We start from the raw sequence: 25,151 nt of genomic DNA, 5'->3' as shown, positions 1-25,151 counted from the left end.
CAAAAGGTGGAAAAACTGAAGCGCTGTGAATACTTTCTGTATGCACTGTAGGTTGCATCATTTTCACTGTTAAAGATATACTATGCAGTTTCACATATTTTTGGTGACTGCAGAGCTCCCCCTAGAGTCACGATATATTTAAATTCTACTCTGTCGTCTTAAATAGCCTACTTCTCGTGGCTTGTTCCCCCTGTACGAGCCAAACTTGAAGATCAGACAAAATTTGTGACCTTTGAAAATTTTGTTTCACTTTTGCTAAAATCCAATATGGAGGATCCATAGAGGGCGTTGAACTCCAAGGATCAGTGTGCTAAATTCACAATCAGTGTGCAAAATCAGTGTGCTAAATTTCACAACATTTTATCAGACAGTTCTATGGGCTGCCATAGACTTCAATGGCGGAGGAAAGATGTGTAATAATAATAGTAGTAAGAAAAGATAAACATGATGGGGCTTCGCAGCTTGGCCCCCAATAACAGGAAAACGTAGAAACACAATGGGGCTTCGCTTGGACCCCTAAAAAAACTGCTTAGGGCATCCAAATGGCTAGTAGCGGCCCTGTTTCTCAATAAAGATCTTAGTTGAGCCATGATGCCCACATGGTTTCAAAATGTTTTACAAATGCAATGTATACTCTTATTTACTTCAAATTTATTACTTACAAAATGTTGAACCATTTCTAATTACAAGAAAATACACATATTACTTTTTAACAATCATTAAAACAAAGTCTAAATAAGTGTATGTACAAACTTCTCATACATCTGACAAAGTATTTAAAAGCAAACATTTGACCAACATCAGCCTTAAAAAAAGAATGAAAAAGAAAAACAGTAGCAATTCCCAGTTTAGGACAGTAAAATTACAAATTGTATGATCGGAATAATAACAATTGTTTCTGGTTGGTTTGGAATTGTCAAATTGCAGGCCAGTAATACTTGCTTTTACTCCACTGAACATTGTGTGTGCATTCTGTGCCTTCTACACTTGTGGCAGTTCCTCAGTTTTCTTCATTTTTCTTGGTGTTACAGAGAAGCAATCCTAATTCAAGAAAATAAGACACTTTAGTTAAATTGTATTAGTATAATTAGAAAAAAATATATTTTTCTGACTTTCTCTACACATGAAATTCCAGGAATCAAAGACATCTGTTTGCCTACAAAAAAACTACCATCATTGCCCATATAAGGAGATCGACAGTGGGGTAATTGCTTTTTTCCTTTGGGATTTTGAATAATTGTGTCTTAAACTCTTGCAGTGACAAAGAAGTCTGAAATGCAGACATTTTGCCCTACACACTTTTGTCCACTGACTTCGAATGGGTTTTTTGATTTTCGGAATGTTAAGACGGAGAACTTGCTTGCTTTTTGCTACATGAAGTTAAGTGAAGCTACTTGGGCTACGTCTACACGAAACCAATGGGTGTATTTTCTCTTACCACTTTCACACCTTTAACGATACCGGTAAAGAAAAAAACTTGCATGCAGAGGCTAAAAGTGCAGTAGTGCATATGCCAGACCAGTCGATGGCGCCGTGACAGCCGTGCAGAGGCTTCACATTTACTTTGCGTAGAAGACAAAACATTGTTGAAACAGTTTGTTAAGCAGTCACATGAAATAAGGAGACTACAGACAATTTGGTTTTCAATTCAACTGTTAAACAAATAAAGTTCATTTTCAAGGTAGCCTATGTGACTGCTATGTGGAATTACGTATGCTTACGTATTGCATTAGGTCTGGGCACCACTGGAGAAAACATTAACATGCCTAAGTTAAGTAATTTAAGTTAAGCTAACGGTGTGCTTCTAACTTAGCCACAAAAGGCTGATACATTGTGCCCATAAATCATGACAGGGGAAAGAAAAAAACATTTTAATATGATAAACAAATGGTTTGGTTTGTTATGACAAGCAGCGTGTCAGGTCGAGTTCGGTGGCTGAGTTGATGGGTGGGGCTGTCATCATAAAATTGCCGGCTGTGACGTCTACACGGCAAAAGTTAGCCGGCGGTTTAAAAAAAATCCCACTTTGGTTACAAAAACTACTGGTTACAGCCTCCTAAAATGCCGGCGTCATGTACACGCAAGGCCTAACCGATAACATAAATTCACCGGTTTAAAAGGTGGAAGGGTGATAAAATCTAAACGTACACTACATCTCAGTGCCTCTCCAACTTTGATTTACCTAAAGTTAACAATCTTACATTGCTGTGCACGTTGGTCTAACGTCAGGATAATATCTGAGGTGCTAGCATGATGACCAAGAGATGAGGCTACTCCCTTTTGTCTATTGAACTGTGAACTCTCCCACACCTTCAACTTAAGATAGATAACTCTATGAATCCCCAGAGGGGAAACAAGTTTGCTACCTTGGACAACACATAGCAACAGGACAGCAAAAAGACAATGACAGTACAGTACAATGTACAACAAACAACACAAGTACAGAAGAGTGACAAAGGACCACCTAAACCTTTCAGTGGAGCCAATGGGTAATAGGACCCCTTGACTCTTTCCAGTCTTTACAAAGATGCTATGCAGACAATGGTCCTCCTACGATAGAACACTCCCAAGCTTCATGGTTCTCTGCTGTAAAATAGCCTCAGGAGAAGTACGGCTCAGGCCAATAATGGACTGTGCCTTTTAAAGGACTTTGTTTATCTTGTTCCTGTCATCCACTGTCAAGCTGCTGCCCCTTCAACCAACAGCAAAACAAAGGACACTTCCTATAATACCATGATAAAAAATATTTCAAATAGGTCTGCTGATTTGAAATGACCCAATTTTTCAAAGGAAAAACAATATGGACTGGGCTTTCTTTAAGACAAAACTGCTGTTCATCTTCCAGCCCAGCTTTTGGTCCACATGCCAGGTATTTATACCACCTCAACTGACTGTCCTCTAATCAGGATGGGGGTTACCTCAGTTTTTCCCCCCTTCTAAAATCAATGATTAGCTCCTTTGTCTTATCAATATTAAGAATCAGGTGAGCTTCATCACACCAACTGTCAAAACTATATACCTCATTTTGGTATGATGAATCGTTATTATTAAGAATGTAACCAACTAAGGCAGATATGACCGGAATCACTGCTGTGTGCCTGCAGTCAGCGGTGTACATAAATGTACCAAAATAGTAACCAAAATGTAGATAAAACTGTACACTATGGTGCCCCCATGTTTGTGGTGATTTATCAGGCGTGGTGCCATGGAACCTCACATACTGATGTCTACTTGTGAGGTAATTCATGCAACAGTAGCTCTATTAAGGTTAAAACTGAGAAGCTTTATTTATCTTTAAGCTTAAAGGAGAATTCCGGTGTGATATTGACCTAAAGTGTGTTGAAACATGATACCGAGTGTGAACGTATGTCTCATAGCCCAACTCGGCTTGTCCCCTGCACTCCAAAATCTGGCGCTAGTTAGCCGATGCTACCAACAGCTTTTTCAGTTGTGGTGCTTCGGCATCGGGCTAGCCATGCAAATAAATAACTGTTTTACACCATTTACGAGGCTCAATGTATCTCCACACTTCATTGGTAGACTACCGAAGGCCCTGACATTTAAAACGAGACATTGAGAACTTTTAAAAAGCACTGGTAGTTTACTTACAAGACGATTTATACAGACAGTATCTTCACGAAGTTTAGCGTTTGCAGCCATCTTGAATTTAGTCACGATAAGTAGAGCGACGAGTAAGAATGAACAGGTATGATAAGGGATCAGATTCCAAAAATAATTCCGTGGAAATGCATGGATTCCAGTTGCTGCTACTGGAAGAAACTGGAATCCATGCATTTCCACTGAATTATTTTTGGAATCTGATCCCTTATCATACCTGTTCATTCTTACTCGTCACTTGACTTATCGTGACTAAATTCAAGATGGCTGCAAACGCTAAACTTCGTGAAGATACTGTCTGTATAAATCGTCTTGTAAGTAAACTACCAGCGCTTTTTAAAAGTTCTCAATGTCTCGTTTTAAATGTCAGGGCCTTCGGTAGTCTACCAATGAAGTGTGGAGATACATTGAGCCTCGTAAATGGTGTAAAACAGTGATTTATTTGCATGGCTAGCCCGATGCCGAAGCACCACAACTGAAAAAGCTGTTGGTAGCATCGGCTAACTAGCGCCAGATTTTGGAGTGCAGGGGACAAGCCGAGATGGGCTATGAGACATACGTTCACACTCGGTATCATGTTTCAACACACTTTAGGTCAATATCACACCGGAATTCTCCTTTAAGTTATATACAAATTACTGTGTGCACAAACACATATCCTCTCTGACAGAACTAGGCTATCGAGTTAAGTCTTGCGTTGCTTGGCAACGGAGAGACCAAGGCTAAAACTCAATGGGCTCCATCTTGGCAATCATAAACTCATGGTCAGTGGCGAAAAGCTTAAATACATTCGGGGTGGGTTTGTTATCAAACGTCAGGCGCATTGTTCAAAAAGGTGGTTCTTCTGTTTCTTAATCAGTCATGGGTTTGTTTTGGGCCCAACATCCGTTCAACCAATGAGAGTGACATCTGTCAATCCCTTTAACAGCAAGCAGCGCAACTTCAAACAGCGCATCTTAAAAACAGCGCATCGGTACTTTGCCAGTCAGCGGCGCATTTGAAGGAATCTGCTTGCATGCAAGACCGTGTATAGAACACCACAGTGGGATTCTACTAAACCTTGCTTTACTGAAACATTTTTGTGACCACATGCATTCTGCACTCGCCAATTATTTGAACTCAAAGGCAAAGTGAAACCATCATCACCGTGGTCTCTGCTTGTTAAGGTTACTTACATCTCGTGACCGTGCGTCTTCAGCTGTGCTTTACATGAGCCTTTCGCTATAGACCAGGTTTTTCTTGGTCAGTGCCGTAATCACTTTTAGCGATTTTTGGATCATGCGCCAGACCACACCCTCTGCTACACCCCTGGGCGCAAGGCTTAATAAAAGTGAAGCACATGGCTCAATTCGCCACTGACTGAGTGTAAAATAAGAATAAACTTTGCGTTGTGTTTCTGATAGTCAAAATATAGCCCGATTAATCTTAAAACTTGATTAGTTGGTGGTAGAACTTTTGTATAAAAGCAATATGGCACTCGTGATTGTGGCGTTGGTAGCAGATATTGCCATGGCAGTGACTACCTGTGCCACTCAGCCACCACTTACCTATAACCGATACCAACGGCACTCACTTCTACAATATTGCTTAAATAATTCTCTTTCCCATCTGACAATTATCAACTTTAATTTTAAAACTTAAAATGTCTATCGTCTCTTACACTTAGTTTTTTTTTTTTACATAAGATCTGCATACAGCACCATCTGTATGTAAATATTGGCAGAGTACATCATGGTACATTTCAATATCGATATTTTGAGCACAGCTCTAGTATCCAACCCTACTCTGCAAGAGGGCAAGAAGGGAGTGTTATGCCCTCTTGGGACTGGTTGACTGAGTGGTTCAGAGAATTGGTGACTGATGAACAGCACTATTTCCCCATTAAGATATCCACTGGTAATAAATCACTTTTAAGGTATTTTCCCCGCTTCATTTAAAGGCTTACCATCTCATCTTCTGCAGATGTTTTGCAAGTTTCCCCATCTGGGTCCAACTCAATATCCATGACTTCACCAAGGTCAATTTGTTCTCTGAAACAACAGATTTTGATTAATCAGTATTGAGAAGAAATAGCTGAAGCATACTGATGCACATTGACAATAAATAGAATAGCTATTCATACATAGCTTGAAGGTCTCCATCTTGAGCAGGGGGATCCCAGGTGTGGAGTTTAACCTTCCACATCTTGATCTGTTGATCCCACGAGCGGCGACTGTACTTCCTGAATTTGTTTGGAGTTCGGGGGTGGACTCCTGACTGTCTGAGATGTCTGACAAAAAAACACCATGCATTTTTAGTTAGCAGAGACTACCTGTCCATGCACTGATGATGCCTCCGAGTTGTATTTCATAAATAAGGTCACAATACAAGTAACCACACACACGGCACCAACAGACTAATTTACAGAACATTTATTTTAATTGTTTACTACCAAAACATAGCACAACAGGGGGCTTCTGTACCGTGTTCAGTGAAAACATTCAGATTCAGAGATTTATGTCACATGCACAGAATACGTAATAGCACACGCTTTAGGAAAACAGACAGTTTAAGCCCTTGTTTCTCCAATTTAGTGCAATAGCCTACTGCTAGTCAGAACACTTAGATGACTCCATGTTCACAACCTGTAATTTAGTGAAATATGACAGCAACAATTCCACTAAAATACCAGACGTTATTTATTACTTCGGTGACAATGTCAAACATTGGTAGGCTCACTGGAAAAAATAAATTTTCCAAAAACATCTAATGACTAATGTTAGGCTGCTGTTAACTAGCATGCTTGCTTGCTTCATCACAGTGGTCAGAAAGTCAGGATTAGCTTGAAGTTAACAGCCCTGTTTATGTTATGTGGTATGAAATTGTCCAACCAGGCAATGGTACCCAGCAAGTTGAAGGACATCTGACAACCAATCACCCATCACATGCCAACCAAAGTAGGGAAGGAGCAGGGGATGTTCAAGTGTGCAAAAGTGCCAGAAAAAGCACTGGAAGCTAGCTACCTGGTAGCCGAAATAATAGCTAAGGCTAAAAAGCCTCACACTATTGCCGAATCAGTCATAGTGCCAGCCTGTACGGCTAACAAAATGTTAGGCCCACAAGCAGCTAAAGAGATCAAAGGTACCACTTTTGAACTCTACCATTGGAAGGCGTATTAATGACATGTCGGCAGACAAAGAAGAGGTCTTAGCCTGATTTTCTCTATAGGGAAATTCTCTTTGCAAGTTCATGAAATCAACAGACATGAGTGGCCATGCACAACTTTTGGGAGTTGTGCGATTTATCGATGGAGGAGAAATTTGTTAGAATTTTTTATTTTGCAAGTGTTTGCCGCACAAAACAACAGGAGAGGAAATACCTTGAACAGGGAGGTCTAAGTTGGAAAAATGTATCAGTGTCTGCACCGATGGCGCTGCTGCGATGACCGGCAAATGCCAAAGGTTGCAGACGCGTTCTCAATTAAATGGAGTAGCATAACGTTCAAGTTAGATCAGCTGCAAAGGGGATAACAAAGAGTAGGCCTATCATCTCTATGTAACATGCTGTTTTGACATTGACATCGTAACCGTTCTCTAAAGAGTGAAAAGCAGTTTGCAGTAAAGCTAACCAACGTTGTCTATCGCAGGAAAAAAAAAAAAAGCGAGCAGCCTGATAACCAAATGAAATGCTCGGCGGGCCGGATTAAAGTGCTTGGCGGGCCGGATCCGGCCCGCAGTTTGCCCAACCCTGACCTGCAGCCTGTTATTTGTTTTGCAAAAGTCCACAGCTCCCGGTTCTTCTGGTCCAATCAGAGCAGGGCTGTGTGAGATCTGACTGTCAATCACAGTCTGGTGCAGTCTGGTGCGCCCTGACGAGCATAAACACGATGAGAGGGTGCTCGGTGGTAGTGGGGGAGGGGCATGAGAGTTGTAAACATTCAAAATTTTGGCTAAGTCCCCTCAATCTGTCAGACTTGCCAACTGCAGCTTTAAGAGAACATAAAAAAAAAATACAAAAAAGTTTGGGGTGCCTTGAGATTATTCATTCATGTAAAACGTAAAGCGTGCCGTGACTGAAAAAGGTTGAGAAACACTGCTATAAACGTCGTCGGCATACCTAAGTCACTTACGACTTCGTACCAGTTCTATGGTCAGTGCGAATGCAAATGAAAAAACGGCTTTTGGGGGAAAGTAGTTAGTAGAACTGATTTAGAAATGGACAGTTCCTATAACTAAGTTCCTGTAATTACTTGGCCCGAAAGGGACTTATGTAAGAGCAGAGGAGTACCATGTTTGATAGCCCGAGAGCTCATGTATCTGCAGAAATTAGCAGAACACCTGCAGCCAGCATCGAAGTTAACGGCACTTATGGTTCTCAAGTCTCACAAGAGACAGGTCTTTGCTTCCCCGATGTAATGCTACAATTTCATTATTAAATACAATCTGAAGACAGAATCCGTTCATTTTGTAGGCTACAGTTGGCTGATATTATGAATGCATGCAGGTAACCATTGCACTTACCTTTTAATATCAATATTTGTATAAAAGAAGCCTGTCCAAACAGCATAAAAGTAGAGAAGGGTAAACAAAACTACAATCATACATTTGTAATGTACTCACTTTGGAACTTCCTTGATGTATCGATCATAAGCAAGGGTATTCTTTCCATAATTTATTTGTTTTTGCCTCCTTAGTAGAACATTCTCATCTGTTTCCAATTCTGTAGGACTAGCAGAGTCTCTTGAGTCACAGCTGTACACAGAAAGGGGAGCGATCAAGACAACTGATGCAAACGTATCAATGTACACAAAAAACTGTAAACTGCAGTATCTCCTGAGAAACCTCACCTTCCTGAGGAGACTTTTCTTTCTCTAGAGGAAAACTCTGCAGTGAGAATTCTCCTTCTGTATCTAAAAAAAAACACAAAGACATATCCTTGATTTCAAAATTTCCAATGATAACAAAGCCGCAAGCAGCAATGACAGGCCCGAGCAACTGCGAGCACCTGCGGGTCCTGCACGGGGGGGTGGGGTGTCATGACCTTTCCACCCCATTCCACACATGTCTTGGGGAGACACACACACCTACTAACACCTACACCTGTGTGTAGCTGAAACTATATGCCAACCACAGGTTCAGTCACATAGGGAGGCACTAGAGTCTCTGATCCACACCCAGGGCCAAACCTTTGTCCCTGAGTAATGACCGACAGCTGATGCGTATGCCAAATTCCAAGACTTTTTGCACATTGGAAACACCTAAAGGAAAAGTACGGCAGAAAAGGATCAAATAGGACTAACTATTAGGGGTGCACCGATCCGATGTTTGGATCGGATATCGGCCCCGATATTGACAAAATAGCTGGATCGGGGATCGGAAAAATTTGCAGATCCATGGGCCGAACTTCAAAGACTAAGCCTCGACATGCAACCAGCCACTTGCCACTAAATAGTCTAGATTTCTTCTGGTGTTTGTCATTAGGCTACATCATTGTCTTTACAGTCTGCCCGTCATTATACTATTCATTATTTTATTAACCACCATTTGTCATTGACTAATGACGTTTGATTGATTCATGCATTTTGTTGCATTTTTAGGCAACACGTTCAATGCGTGACAGTCAACAAATACTCAAACCAAACATATTGTCTTTTTCATCTCTTATCTGTATAAACTGTTCCTGGTATCAAGAAATGGAAATGTTCACACTAGCTGTTAAAAACTTCTCATTTATTAGTTAAAACTTACAACTTTGTATACTGTTAGGTTTACCACCATTGAAACTCTGTGTGAACTTCTTAGTTTATCGCGGCTCGCAGGGAAACCGAGGGACCGTACCACTATGGGTAAATAGAGGGGTTTCACGGGTGAAACCTTTTTGGCAGGGGTGTCACTAATGTGGGATTTTTATCTGCACAAAACTGGTTTTGGTGGGAGAAAGTTGCTGCTGGTGCACAATTGTTTATTTTTTAATACTAATAGTAGTAGTAGTAGTAGTAGTAGTAATAATAATAATACTAATAATACTAATAATAATAATAAATATAGTTGCAAAGCAGCAATGAGGGGGCCAAGCTGGTTGCAGATACTTGAGCTGCCGAGATGGCAGATAAATTTGACATTGCCAAGGTTTCTACTGCTTCGCCTGACAATTGCCTAAAGGTCTCTACTGCACCACTTGCCCATTGCCCAGGGTCTCTCAACTGCACTTCAACTGACATGTATCAGCACTTCCTGTTCCTCTAGCGCCGCCCTAGTGGTCAAACATTACTAAATGTACCAAGTTTGGTGTCGATACGAGAAAGTGTTGCCAAGTATAGCGCCCCTTGTGGTCAACGGTGACTAAATGTATTGTGCGTCCTCAGGATGTGGTCTCGAGTCTACTACGTACCAAGTTTGGTGTCGATACGAGAAAGTGTTGTTAATTATAGCGCCCCTTGTGGTCAACGGTCACTAAATTTATCGTGTGTCCTCAGGATGTGGTCCCGGGTCCATTAACCAAGTTTGCTTTCGATACCTGAAAGCCTTGCCTGAATATTAGCTCATTTCCTGTAACTTTAGCGCCCCCTAGTGGTCGAAAGTCAAAATGTTTTTTTATGTCTTCAGGATGGTGTCACAAGTCCATGAACCAAGTTTGGTTTTGATACGTGAAAGCATTGCTGAGATATGACCTAATCTTCTGTTACTCTAGCGCCACCCTAGTGGTTGAAGGTCACCAAATGTATTTTGTGTCCTCATGATAAGGTTCCAAGTCCATATAATAAGTTTGGTTTCGATAGGTGAAAGCATTGCTGAAATGAGCCCACTTCCTGTGATTATAGCTCCCCTCTAGTGGTTAAAGGTCATTACATTTATTGAGCCTCCTCCTTATTGGATCCTGACCCCATGTACTGACTTTGGTTTTTATATGTCAAAGTGTTGCTGAAATATGACTATACTTCCTGTGATTATAACGCCACACAGTGGTCAAAATGCACCAAATTTATTGAGCCTCCTCCTAATTGGGTCCTGAGACCATGTACGGAGTTTGCCGCCAAACTTGATTGGTCGTGACGGGTTTTGAATATAGGTCCAAAAAGCAATGCGTTTGTGAGTCATGGCCTGAAGATCATCTTCGCCAAGTTTCATGAAAATCGGATGAACTTTGTGACCTGTGAAAACGTTTAAGTGACTTTGATTAAATCCAATATGGCGGCCGGATCAATTATGTTGACGTCACAAAATCAAATCTGTCAGCCTTAGGACCTCCAACAGACACCACTAGTACATTAACATTAACATTAACAGACACCAATAGTAAGTTTTAATTCCAAACAAATCACCCGTTACAGGCCAAAATGTAATTTTGCTTATTATAGCGCCACCTATGGGTCAAAAGTCATCAAATGTATTGAGCCTCCTCTTTATTGGGTCCTGACCCCATGTACGGAGTTTGGTTTTGATACGTTAAAGCTTTACTGAGATATTACTTCACTTCCTCTTGATTGGTCGTGACGGGCGACAGGTTTTATATATGGCTCCGAAGAGCAATGTGTTTATGAGACATGGTCTGATGATCATCTGCGTCAAGTTTCGTGAAAATTGGATAAACTTTGTGACATGTGAAAACTTTTAAGTGTTTTTGATGAAATTCAATATGGCGGAACGTCAAACATGGTGGATATTGACGTCATGGGGTGTGTCAAGTTCGGTCTCATCCAAGGATTCCAAATATACCTTAATGTTCAAAATGTGGTGTATGGTTGAAACTTTAAGTGCATAGATGTAATAAAAAATTTGAAACGTTGGTGGCGCTAGAGCACTCGGAAGTGCAGATATGAAACTTTGTGAAATTAAACATATGACTGAACCGAATCAATGTGCCAAATTTCCCAACTTTTTACTGTATGGTTCAATGGCAAATTAGCGTTTCGTTATAAAAATAATAAGAAAACTTACATAAATTACATTTATATCTAAGTGTTACTTTGTTAGATTTTGTCCTAGGAAAGTGATGTTTAGTTAGAGAAAGAATGTTTAAATCAGGCCTAATGCCCTTAGTCTTTTCCACAGGATGGTTTATTAATTTAACTATGGTATCGGATCAGTATCGGGGATCGACTGATACACAAAGCCCAGGCATCGGTATCGAGACTGAAAAAGTCAGATTGGTGCATCCCTACTTACTATAATAATAATCCTTCCAGAAACAATTGGGCTTTACACCTCTGGTGTTTAGGCCCTAATAACCCTTCCAGAAACAAAACAAAAAAATGCATGGTACGAGTCAATGCTCCAAGACATTAACAAGTGAGGAAAAAGAAAAAACAAATCTCACCTCTGCATATCACGGTTAACGCTCATTCTCATCTCGCTCTCTTCCACCTCACTTCCCCAATCTTTGCATCTTGATAAGGGTCGAACAGTCTCCGGAGTAGTGAAACTAAGTGTCAATGCCAGAAAGAGGAAGTGAGTGAAATGCTTCATGGAATATTACGTAACTACCAACAGCATGTTTAACAGTATCTGAACTATTGTTTTGTATTATTAACTACCGTAGACCTTTGCCTAGCCTGGTAAGTGAACATTAACACAGTAGCTTTGCAAGCTACGTTAGCAGCAAAGGTAGACCACTGTGGGCAAACTATGCTTTGATTCCCAACCTTTTTTGCTAAGAGGCCCCCTCACATGTAACTATGGAAGCTGAGCCCCCCCTCACACCCCAACCAGCATACACCCACACACAAGCACTCACACCAAAGACTAAAAATTCAGTTAAAAAAAACTTTACATTTCATCTTCTATTTTTTATACTTCATATCTGTGAATGTGAACACCTAAACATGGGAAAAACATTAGATTCATGCATTTAATTAACTCTTCTCTTTTGCTAAACTAATGGCCACCCTGGGCTTGCGTATCTCTGGCCATGGATGAGATGTCCGGTGTAATGCTAGTGATAGCTAGGCTTGGGTATCGAATATCGAGTATTGGTTGGAACCGGGACTATCTTTGCGATTTTCCCAGAATCGTTCAAAAGTTTAAATTTCGATTCCTAGTTTCAATTCCCAGTCCGCCGACCGGAAGAAGAAACGGCTGAACACCAACGAAGAAGCGCATAGTTAATAGAATTAAAATTCATGGAGAAGGTCAGACTATTTTATTCAGAAAGCAGGGTTCCCGCGGATCCTTAAAAAGTCTTAAATACAACTGAATTTTCGAAAGAGAGGTATTAAATGTGCGTATGGGACCGCCAGCGAGTGCAAGAGAGCAAGTGATGTCTCCATCCAGTTTCGTGTATTTAAAACGCAATTGTATAAGTGATAGGCTATTAGGCTACGGGAGGAAGTGTAGTGGTTGCAGAGTGAAGATGTTTTTCACGGGTTTGGTTAAAGGTGTGAAAACGGTAATAATACAGTAGGCCTATGTACAAAATAATATACCTGGCGTTTTCGTGGTGTAGCTGAGGCCTGAGAGATAGATAGATAGCCTACGTGGAATGAGGGAGCCTACGGTAGAATGAGCGGGAGAAAGAGTTGGTAAGCCAGTTAGCGATAGGTTGGACATATGTTCGAATTTAGGCCGGACATATAGATTTTAAAAGCCCTGTCCGGCGTCGGGCGCAGCCTCAAGCCGGACGCTCATTTGTTCTTCTTTTTGGAGTTGCGCTTGGCATCCAAAGTCTTTGCTCGGACGCAGCATCGTTTCACAAACTATGGACGCGAAGACTGCTGGTGAAATTATATGCAGTGCTTCGCAATTTAGGAGGAAATACTGTATGTTAAGTTGATCTGTTTGCATCTTTCCAGCGTGTGTTGCTGGCCTAGCCTAGGGAAGAAAATATCTGTCTAAGTTATAATAGCCTACCTGTTATATCTGCCAGCAGCTTGCTTGCCAGCGTTTCCCAGTAGGCTAGGCCTACTTCGCAAAAGTTGTGAAATATAACCGCATATGTTTTGAATGTCGGCGACTGCTACATAAAAGAAATACGTGCGTTCATAATACGTGCGTGCTTGAGATGAAACCAGCAGTTTTCAGCAGGATCATGCGAAGAGGACCTGTCTCTTAATTAATTTAAAACAAGTCAATGGTTTTACAATGTTTCAGTCAAGCTTTGGTTGGTTTAGATACAACTGGTATGCAAAATGTAAAGTAGTGGATTAACTTTAATTTGCTGTGCTGCATATTGGACAATAGATGCACATAGTAAATTATATAAAGTAGGCTTATTTAAATATGTAAATAGCTTAGTTATTTTTGAAAAAAATATTGAAGGGAATCCAGTCCAGTGCACATGTCTTTGGCAAGTAGCCCTAAGCTACTACAGACACAGGTGAAGAACAGCCTCAGCAGTAAGCAAAACCAAATATGTACAGCCAGCTTCAAAAGCAAGCAGTCCAGACCCTAAAATTGGGCATTTATAGCTGTGAAGGTAATTCACACACAATTATTTTCTTTCGCCAAAATATATTTGGTAACTTCTGTAGACATCCAAAATGGGATGGGGGTTAAAATTAGTAGGAAAAAAAAACTATTGCATAAACAGTCATATATATCTTTTTGCCGTGATATAGTCTTAATTTTCATTTAGATGTCTTGAAAAGGTCTTAAAAGTCTTTAAATTTGCACTTGGAAAATGTGCAGATACCCTGAGAAAGACCGTTGGTTAGCTAGCTCATTTAAAATATCCTAAACTTTTTTTGACCCTGCCTTTAAAAAAAAATCGGAATCGAGAATCGCTAGGAACCGGAATCGAAATAAGAAATCGGAATTGGAATCGTTCAAATTGAAACGATACCCAACCCTAGTGATAGCCAACCTAAAGTCCTGGTGGCCATCAAGCCCAGCGTTTCCCCTAGAATTTTTTCCAGCAGCTGTGCTGTTCCGTGCCGTAAGTTGTAATAAAGCCACGGTAGGGGGGTCCCCCCCCCCCCCCCCATTTTAACTACACTATTTTAAGGGCTTTTTCACTACCTTTAGTTAGAAGCATTTATCCTGGTCATTGTAAGTGCCATACATGCATGCTATATATTGTTTTTTCTAGCAGAGCAGTGTTTCCTCTTGATTTTTCTTTGACAGTGGCGGCAGGCCATACGCCCGCCCTTAGCTAATCCACTATTTGCGATTTGGGGCTATAGCGTATACCAGAGCAAGCTGTGGTGGTTGATTAACGAAAGATACTGTCTCCATGGCTTATTTGATGTGTTTTAACCCATTTACTCCTATGCCTGCTAAAATAGAATCCTATGGCATTCTAGACTAAATAACCTTATTTCCTGAGGGTTTTCTAAAATGTTTATTTGTTTTTGTTTATTTAAATGAAATATGTAGATTGTTGTACATAAAAGTAGCTTGTATATTTTAACTGGTGTAATTTAGTGTATGTGCAAATAAAAGAGTATGTATGCATAGTGCGGCCTCTCTCCTATTTTTCTTGTATGTATAACTATCCAGGCCAGCACTCTTAAAGTTTAGAAATAGACAAATTGAGTGAAGCCTGCTCCTATCCTCACTAACTGGTGTAATTTCTAAAGTATATATAAAAGCTTGTAGAATTTTAAAATGTTTTTTATTTTATTTGCAAGGTTGTGTTTGTTAAACGTGTTAATAAAATTAGCTTGTGCTTTTAATTACTAGTTCTGGATTTGTGTTTATTTTCAAGTACTTTTGGTAGTTATTGGGCCACATGTGGCCCGGGGACCTAGCTGACATTCAGCCAACACTCAGTTTTATAGTGTGTGGGCCAGTACAGGCCCAGGGACATAGCCGACACTCAGCATATCAGTTTTATAGTGTTTGGGCTAGTACAGGCCCGGGGACCCAGCCGACACTCAGCGAAACAATAAGTTATTTTACTGTGTGTGGGCCACAGCTGGGCCGGTCAGTCAGTTATCAGTGACCGGGCCATTTTTGGGCCGGGGACCAAGCCAGAAGTGGGCCAACACTAGGTAATCCTGAGGCAAGGTAGTGGTACAGACACATTTTGCTATGTGGGTTTGGAGTGTGGAAAACAGCCGCAAGAATAGACTACTTCACGTCACGTTAAATTGGCTTGCCATATCAACTCAGCTTTGCATCGGTGTTCTGTGCACCCGATGTTGACATGGTCAGGAGTCTTACAGTTATTTGGTTACCCTTTCGCGCATCTGCTGCGAAAACAAATAGATCGTCACACAAATTAGAACTTGAAAGTTTCAGATGCTGCGTAGAAACGTAGCCTATTAGTTGCTTACTTTCACTTTCAATGATGGCGAACAAACTCACAGAATGATCTAAAAAGATGCGATTCATATTTTTGCAGTGGTCATTATAGTAAAGATCCTTGATTAGGCCTACTAACCAAAATAGATCAACGTAGCCTAATTTGTTCGCTCCGCTTCAACACTGCAACATAAGCTACAAAATGATTGAACCTCCGAACATTAGGCAGGCCCATTCAATTGAATGAAATTTACAGCGGAACTTGCGATCTTCTGTAGCGTTCTGAAAAGCTGTATTAGGAGGCGAATGATGGGCTACTTTCAAAATAGTTATGAAAAAAGCATTGACTAGTTTTGGCTAATAAATAAATAATTAAGTAAGCCAAAGTAGTACTAATAAGTCAAAAAGTTCATTTCGACCCCTGGATGCACAAATAGTATCACCAGACTTTTTTTTTTTTTTTTTAAATCAGTGGAAATTGCTTTATCTCTCCTTTTGACATTTTTCAAACTCTGTACTCCAGTTTGCTCATGAAGCCAGAGGGCATCTTTGCACTGCATGACGTTTGATTCAGGACCCTGCGTTCTCTTGTTAGTCTCGCTGTAGAGAGCGATAGTGTCCGCAAGATAGGCCATTTTGATCAAAAACTGAAGTCAGCTGCTCGTAGAGTGCTCGATTATGATCTTGCAAGAATTACTAAAAAATTTTCTGCAGTTCTATAAAGCGAACAAGCACTTGTCCACTTGACCTCTCTGTGTAACAGCAGCGTTTGGTGTGCTTCATTCTCGCAGATGCGCAGTCTCTTGTTAATTGGACAAGCCTTGATGACATTTACTACTTTAACAATAATTTAGGTGTTGCTAAGGTCTTCCAAAAGTTTTTTTACTGGCCAATGCTTGGCGATGTAGCATGCAATGGAAACTTGCACACATACCGGAGCTTTTTCTTTCAATCGATTCTGAGGGCTAAAGCGGAGCAAGAGGCGTAAATGTTCGACAACTTCAGCATTTGACTATTGCTAGGGGAAAAATCCCCCTTTATGCAGACAAGAGTGAGCCCAGACTGCACTAATGTTAATGGGAGACTTCCATTGGAATTTCACCAATAAATTGGTCATTATGTCTTTCTGGATTTGCCGAGGGTTTTTTGGAAACATTGGTCATAATCCAGACATGTTTGTGATCATTTCAAGCCTAATACTGTAATTTGTCAGTGTTTAGATCTAGGAAAGAATTACAGCTAGCCATGCAGCTGCCAGTTACTGCCCGGTTGCTAGTGAGATAGCTAGCCTGCCAGCTAAGGTTACATTTTACACGGAGAAGTGCTATTTCTTTGAAATTACAACTAGCTGAATAACATAACTGACATGACCTAAAGTGTATTTTTTAAATCCAAGTGAATTTTATCTATATTATGTTTAAGCGAAGTCCCTTAACTGTCACCCACTAGTTTGTGCATAGTTTTATTGCCATAGCTACTGCCAACCACTTGTATAGCTTTTTAAGATGGCACTAGCTAGCTAACTCAGTTCACAGACTAATTAAATTATTACACGTCCCAAAGAGTAATTCGTTGGAATCATTCATTATTATAGACAGTAATACTGTACATAATTATGTTTTATCTGCTCTTATTTGATCTATTGATGCTACTTACTAATAGACAGTAAAATAACTTACTGCACTGCTATTGAAGACTTGCTGCCTGCTAGTGTCTCTCTACCTTTCCATCATGTCTATGCTGGGTTCCTAGTCGGTTGACTGTCCAGCTGAGAGATTGAGGCTTTGTGCTAGCTAGGCTAGGCTTGTTTTTGTTTGGTCATTAAGGTCTTGTCGCTGAACTCTTGCAATTAAGTATGTATAAGTATATACTCTGCATTTATCCCAATCTGTGAATTGGTGAAACACACAGTGAGGTGAAGCTAACCCGGAGCAGTGCTCAACCACTTCCCCCACCCACATTTTTCCTATTGGTCGGGGATCGAACCGGCAACCCTTCGGTTACAAGCCCTAACCAGTAGGCCACGATCGGCATCTTTTCTCTTGTATGCCATGGCACCATGAATGGCTATGTTTTGTTTTTGTTTGTTTGTAAATTCTTTTTATGTATTTCATATATTTTTTTGTATTATTGTGCGTCATGCATATTGAGACTAAAGCAATTTCCTTGTAGGTAAAAACTTACTTGGCAATAAACCTGATTCTCTACATTTTCCTCCATCCTTCCTCCATTGTGATTTTTAAATTAAAGATCTGTGCATTAAAGCAGAATGCCCATTTCATTTATTTAACTTTTATGTTTGCCCTGGGAGTTGTGCATGTTTGGCTATGCTGAATATATCAGAAGTTCTGCAAAGGTGAAAACTGTACAAAAATAAATAAATTAAAAACATTAAACAGCTACAAATAAATCAGAATAATGGAAACTGGAATAACAAATAATAATATTGGATTTCATAGGGCCCTAGTAAAGACGTGCCAAAATGGTGTCCTGGATATCAGGTGGAAAAAGTAGTTATTGCCATTAAACACACACAAATGAATTAAAAAAGACAACTTGTTAACCTAGCTTGCCTTTCAGATCTGTTGTCTGTGTGCCTGTGTTCTCCCTTTGTTCCAAGAGAAGGTTGTGGGTCTCCTTGTGACCTTAGTTGTCCATCTGATCCTCGTTTCCTACCATAGTGCGATGGTGAAGGAGCATTTTTCCTTAAAAAGAAAAACAAATCACATCCATAAAGATAACAGGGTTGTATTTGAATTTATCAACAGCATCAAACAGTCAGGGAAACATTTTTATTTCTTGTTGGTTTTGAAATAAGATATGTCAATATAATTTGGGGACAGGCTAGAACTAGGGATAGGCTTTTCAAAGTGGACTGTTCTCTTCCCTACCTGTAATGGCCAGAAATAGGAAATGTAATTTACAGGGTGCTTGCCCTTTTTTGAAAGTGAAACATTTTCCAGACTTTTTCTGAACTTATGTGTTATATTAAGGATGTTATTTTCTGTACTTTTGTATAGTAAGTGTGTATTCATGCTGGGATTTTGACCTATGAGCTCTGACTCGGTGCATCTGACTGGTAGAGGGAGAGACAATACAAATAGATAACTTATGCAGTTTGAACTGTTGGTCACTGAATAAAGCTGCAACTCATTTGACTGAAGTTGCATCTTGCGAGTGCCTGTTGCTCACAACCTGCAGTTGAAGTGAAGGGAGTTAGCCCCGATAATCCTGTGATAACATTAGTCAAATCATTATATGATGCTCCAGAACCATAATCAGTGTTTCCCCCAGTGCTTTACATCTTAGGTGGCCACCTAAGCAAAACTATGGTTTTGTGAAACGCACCCCTGTACAGTAGCTGCTGTTACCGTAATTCCCACAATTCTTAGCGATTTGACGACACAATCCCAAACTCTATTCACCTTATTCCGCACGCAAACATGGGGGGCGCTAGCTTTGTCCACATCGTCTCCGAACTTCCGATTGAGCCGCACATCCATTGTGATACACTGAGATAGCAGAGTTCTATCGAGAGGACTGGCATCATATGTTTTGGGTCCTCCTAAACTTAGGAATATTTATTTAGGATTTTGGTGGCTTTAGACATTTTTGTTATACACCTTTCCATCTGAAGTTAGGAAAACACTGACTTTGGAGTTCTGTAATGACTTTCTAAACATAGTTACCAAACAGATAAGGATTTGCGAGTTTCTGCAATGACTGTTTTAAACACCCCCTAACCGTGTTTCAGAAGGCTGTTAAATCTGCAATAAGAGAGAAATAGTTTGCTGATCTTATAGCTAAACATAGTCACCAGCCTAAGGTTCTTTTCAGCACTTTAAAAACCTTAATCAGTCCCAAGGAAACTGCAAATACTGCTCCTTCTTTGAACTGTGGTAATTTCCTTGATTTCTTTGTTAACAAAATGTCTAATATACGTGACCAAGTATCTACATTTGATGTGCACATGTATATCTAGAGTCACAGCTGAAACCAGTTGTATTTAATCTAAAACCCTCCTCTTACCCACTCAACTGTATTCCACCAAGGGTGGTGAAAGAGGCATTTGAAAGTGTGGGTCCCTCCATCCTCTCTATTATCAATTAATCACTTATCTCTGGCCAAGAACCAACTCATTTTACACATGCAATAGTGCAGCCCCTGCTTAAAAAGCCAGAGCTTGACGACACGGACTTAAACTATTATATACCCATCTCAAAATTGCCCTCTTTCTAAAATCCTAGAAAAGGTTGTCTTTCAACAACTCCAATCCTTTCTATCAGAGAATGAGATGTTAGACATCTTCCAGTCTGGATTCCGACCTAAACACAGCACGGAATCTGCTTTAATTAAAGTCACTAACGACTTGTTACCATCAGTGGATGCAAAGAACCATGCATTACTTATGCTGCTAGATCTTAGCAACGCCCTTGACACTGTAGATCACTGCATTCTTTTAGAGCGCCTTGAGCACTGGGTTGGAATTTCAGGAACTGCACTGAAATGGTTTGCTTCCTTCTTAGAGGGAAGAACCTTTTCAGTTTCTTTCAATGATACTTCATCTTCATCTGCCCCCTTATCTTATGGTGTCCCACAGGGATCAGTGCTTAGTTGTATTTTATTCTCACTGTGTAGGGCCCTATGATTTCCGCGATGCGGAAAACGCGGACGGAATCACAGAATCTACACATGAAAACAGAATTCTCTTATGAACACGGAATTGCAGATATTCTGTTGACACATTAAATAAACGGGTGTTTTTTCTACTTGCTTCACTTTTATTTCAGTTTACTTTAAAACAAAAAGCATATCAGAAGGTCTCTGCCTAAACCGTGACCGAAAGACAAGGCTTGGGCACAATTCAGAATTGAATTGAGAATGACTCCTAAATTCCAATTCAATTCTTGAATTTGAATTGAATTTGAATTAAGGTCAAAAACAGGATGTAGAATTACAATTTGAATTTGAATTAAAGGAAGTAGAATTGAAATTCAATGAAATTCGAAGAAATTCATATACACAATTTAAGGGTAGTGTTTAACAATGAAGCTTCACAGTATATGTCAAATGATTGCATTAAAAACACAATGTGTAACTTAAAATTACATTTCCACACTGTAAAACAATAGTTTTACTTACTTAAAATGTTCTAGTAAGTAGAATTCAGGTTTTGTCTTTTGTTGAGATTACTTGCGTAAAATGAGTGTTACTTCATTTTGAGGTAGAAAAGTAAACAAATAAGTAAACTATACTTGAATTGCTGAAGTTTGTGCTACACTGTAAAATTAGTTTATAACCTTACTTATAAAAGCAAGCAAACTGATTGTCCTTGCAATTCCCATTCCAGATTTGTCTGTAATGTCAAGTTGTGCAAACAAATGTCACTTAGTGTAGTGCACTTACACAGAATTGCTATTTCTACTAACTTGGTCATTACAATTACAAGTAGTAAGTATACTGTATGTTTATTAAACACAATAGGTGTATTGAAGTTGTGCTAACTAATGTCACAGTTCAGCTAACTGATTATGACAAAAATGCATTTCCAGAATGCCACATACCTGGCCTATATATTGTTAAAGGGATCACATATTAATCTTTACTGAAATTCAATCTTAAGTTACAATAACAAAGTGACAGTGACACTAAAAGCTATATATATACTGTTGTTTTGTAATTTATATTGATACATCACCCCATCAATGACTATCCAAAACAGACTAATCCTGTGAGTAGAACTAGTGCAGACAGTTATAGACAGACAGTGATCTGTAGCTGTAAACCATACATACAGGTATTCTGTCTCTGCTAAGCTTCTGAGGCTAAATGTGAGGATTTTAGGATTTTTATGGGTGATCTCCTTGCAAACTTAATTGCTGCTAGAAATGGTGGTGTTAGTGGCTGTCCATTAAATGGCACTCTCCTCTCTGGTCAGGATATTAATATCAACCCCAATGCCTTCACAACATCATGGATACACTGAACTGCAGAAATCAGGCCTTTGAATACAGTGGTAAAACAAAGTCCTGAGTCACTGTGGAAAGATGAGGGGGGTCCCTGAACCACTAGACAAACCCAAGTGTGTGCCACATATTGGTGGTACATAATGAGATTTCCCCTTCACTGTGCAGTACTTTCAGAGTGTAGTAAAATAATATACACATGTAACTTGTTGCTGATGTTCTACCCACAGCATTAGTGTTTTGGATAGTCATCTACTTGATGGTGCGATGCATCCACATAAATTACACACCAACAGTAAATATAACCGTTAGTGTCACTGTCACTTTATTGTAATTTAAGATTGAATTTCAGTAAGGATTAGGGATCAACCGATATGGTTTTTTCAGGGCCGATACCGATATCAATTATTACCAAAACAGGAGGCCGATAACCGATATGTAAAACCGATATGTCAGTTGTCAAAAAGGGGGGTAGATAGTAAAGGTGATATGCTGCAAAAAATTCATTCAAAAGCATTTAATTATGCAAACTTTTCTTTCTTCTTTTGATACACAATTGTCTATCAACTTGCATCACATGTAAATCCTGTGTATGATATTAATCCAAGAACTGAGTGATAGCAATTATTTTCATAGACTAGGCCTACACAATGGGCTATGTGCTTGTTAAGGGACCTGTCACAAAGAGGATGCTTTGCCATCGTGTGTGTGAGTGCATGAGAGGAAGAGGTGCATGCGTGATGGCAAGTGTTACGGTTGAACAGTTTAACAAAACAGTTTAAAAATAGTTCTTAGGCTATTTAAGCATGCAATTTGTGTCCATGTGTAGGCTACACTTTGGTGAGCCTAAAAGGCACGTTAATAGCCAGCTCAGGCCAAAATTTAGGCTACTTCAGGTCGAATTAAATTACGGCTGGCCCTGGGTGCCTGTAGCCTAGTCTTTTCTGACAGTCCGTTTCAAAAAGGAGCAACTAGACTTTTTGACGTTCGCTATCGCATAATTTAGGACTTGTCTACTATGTAGGTTTAAGGGATAACGTCCGCCGAGGTGTCCCGTTATTCACAATTAATGGACGAGGCAGAGGCAAAGAACTCCCAACGCGCAGCACCCAAGTTTGTAGGCTCACTAACGTGAATCAATCGGGAATTCGCTAAATGAAGGAAGTGGGTGCTTTACTTATTGATCTGGATCAGAGACAATAGCGTCCAAAGTGGTGTTTTTGTAACTTCAGTGTAGATGATTGTGATTCATTGCAACTTCAGCAATGTAAGGTACCTTCCTTACCTTCGAAAAACAGCTCCGTACAGCTGAAGCCCATCTGCACTCTGCCTCAGTGAGAATCCTAAACTTTCTCTGTGTTCAGTCTTCGATCCTGATTGGCTGCATTCGTGCTAACTAACAAATCAGACGGTGTAGTGGGCGGGACAATGCTCTCGACCACAAAGTAGCAAATGCAGGGAGTGAGAGACGCTTTACAGACAAAGTAGCGCGTTTCATTCTTTATCCATTTCAATATCGGCTTATCGGTGGAAAAAAATGACCGATACCAATTATTATAAAAATGCTAAATATCGGCCCTAATAATCGGCCCGGCCGATAATTGGTCGACCCCTAGTAAGGATTAATATGTGATATCTTTACAAATATGTGGGCCATGTAGGGCAGTGGCATTCTGGAAATGCATTGTGGGAAATGTTACATCAGTTAGCACACCTTGTGTTTAATAAACATACAATATACTTTACTTGTAATGACCAAGTTAGGTTAAATAGGAATTCTCATTAGTGTAAGTGTACTACACAAAGTAAGCATTTGTTTGCACAACTTGGAATTCCTATTCCAGATTAGCCTGTAATTTCAAGGCAATCGGTTTGCATGTTTTTTTTAAACTAAGGTTAACTAACAGGTTAAGTAAGGTTAACTAACTAACTAACTAACTAACTAACTAACTTCACAGTGTAGCAAAACTTAAGCAATTCAAGTATAGTTTACTTGATTAAATGATCACGTTCACTTTTCCACCTCAACATTAAATTACTCCCTTAAGCCAAGTAATCTCAAAAAGCAAAATCAACATAATCAACAAAAGACAAAAACTGAGTTATACTAACTAAGTAAGAATAGCTATTCGATTTTACAGTGCAAAGTAACTTTCCCAAAACTGAATGCATGTGACACATTCTTCCTGTTGTGTGACTGGAATTACTTTGAATTGCCATGAATTTAATTCCACTTCCTGTCATTCCAATTCAAATTCAAATTCAACTTCCTGTGGGGCGGAGCCAATTCAATTCAAATTCCAATTCGTGAATTGAATGGAGATCCATTCTAAAATTCAGAATTTTGCACAAGCCTGCAAAAGACATTAGTTAAACGCGTTCCGTAGCCTAGTAATTATATCTCAAATATTCATGTGCGTTGAGTTTGTTGATTGGTGCTTGACAAAGAAAATAAGCGATCCCGACAACGGTGGCAAAACACTAAACTGCTTGATTGCTAGATAACAGGGCTAAACAATACCCCAATGATTACTACGAGTCTGAAAACAACTAGTTTGCAAGTTCGCAACACATAATTGACTTGACTCGCAAATACACATGTAGGCCTATAGCGACCATAGAAATCAAAAGGGCAACTTAAGAACAAAGCTAAATCCACTGCGGGTAAATCCCTCCAGCCAAGACAATGACAAAATCAGTATGCAAGACATGAGTTTGTGGAAGACTGTTGAAATGTGTAAAATAAGATGACATACTACTACGTCAGTCTCTTGAAACATTGCAAGCAGTCCCATTCCCAGACAGGAATGTCAACAACCTCAAGCAGACGTGCAGACCTACCATTCAAAAAGTGCTGCAATAGATTCTCACCAACAGGAGAGTGCAACATCAAGCGCCTTACCATCATGTAGCCATACTTCAGTGGAGATGTGTGCTAAGAAAGGTAGGCTAAATGCTCTAGAAAGCAACACATATTTAAAATAAAACAAGTATCTACAAAAAAAATAGGCTAATTTTAAGTAGTGGGACATTTTGAGTTACAAAGTGCCCTTTTATTGAGATCTAAACTTGCAGCCTAGTTATGGCCATGTAGTTAAAGTTATGTAGCCTAGGCCCTAACTGTTTTTTGCGCAGAGATTTGCTGAATGTTTGGCTCAATGTTGGAGAATTTTGAATTATTGGTTTTGCTGAATATTTAAAAAGCTTTGTTGTTATAAATTGAATTTTTAAGTAAAAAAAAAAAAAAAATCCGAAACAACCAAAATTAAATCTGAAAAAACGGAATTTGGAAAATAATAAAACGGATTTCATAGGGCCCTAACTGTGCATGTCGCCAGTCAAATTAGGAAAAGCACGGTATATCCCATCATTGCTATGCGGATGATACACAACTGTATCTCCCATTTAA

The 25,151-nt window shown here is 39.7% G+C and overlaps 1 protein-coding gene across 3 annotated transcripts in view; it reads right to left on the bottom strand.

Moving 5' to 3' along the window:
* Positions 1–634: 634 nt before the first annotated feature.
* Positions 635–25,151, bottom strand: part of LOC143132829 (histone RNA hairpin-binding protein-like) — a 44,281-nt gene continuing 19,764 nt past the window's right edge. Inside the window, exons 2-8 of one of the 3 annotated variants that reach the window (XM_076292637.1) lie at positions 18,341–18,481; positions 11,914–12,018; positions 8,444–8,506; positions 8,217–8,348; positions 5,741–5,887; positions 5,564–5,648; positions 635–1,041 (exon numbers count right to left, since the gene is read on the bottom strand). In XM_076292637.1, the coding sequence (XP_076148752.1) occupies positions 982–1,041; positions 5,564–5,648; positions 5,741–5,887; positions 8,217–8,348; positions 8,444–8,506; positions 11,914–12,018; positions 18,341–18,481 (733 nt within the window). In that variant the 3' untranslated portion in view covers positions 635–981. The remainder of the gene's footprint in view (positions 1,042–5,563; positions 5,649–5,740; positions 5,888–8,216; positions 8,349–8,443; positions 8,507–11,913; positions 12,019–18,340; positions 18,482–25,151) is intronic. The other 2 variants (XM_076292638.1, XM_076292639.1) reach the window with 2 other exon arrangements.

The sequence above is a fragment of the Alosa pseudoharengus genome, unplaced genomic scaffold (assembly GCF_046254945.1).
Source record: "Alosa pseudoharengus isolate Yale_2024_CS ecotype anadromous, Long Island Sound unplaced genomic scaffold, YU_APseudo_1.1 YU_APseudo_1.1_scf_19, whole genome shotgun sequence".
NCBI classification, from domain to species: domain Eukaryota; kingdom Metazoa; phylum Chordata; class Actinopteri; order Clupeiformes; family Clupeidae; genus Alosa; species Alosa pseudoharengus.
This window is presented reverse-complemented; position numbering and strand designations above follow the sequence as displayed.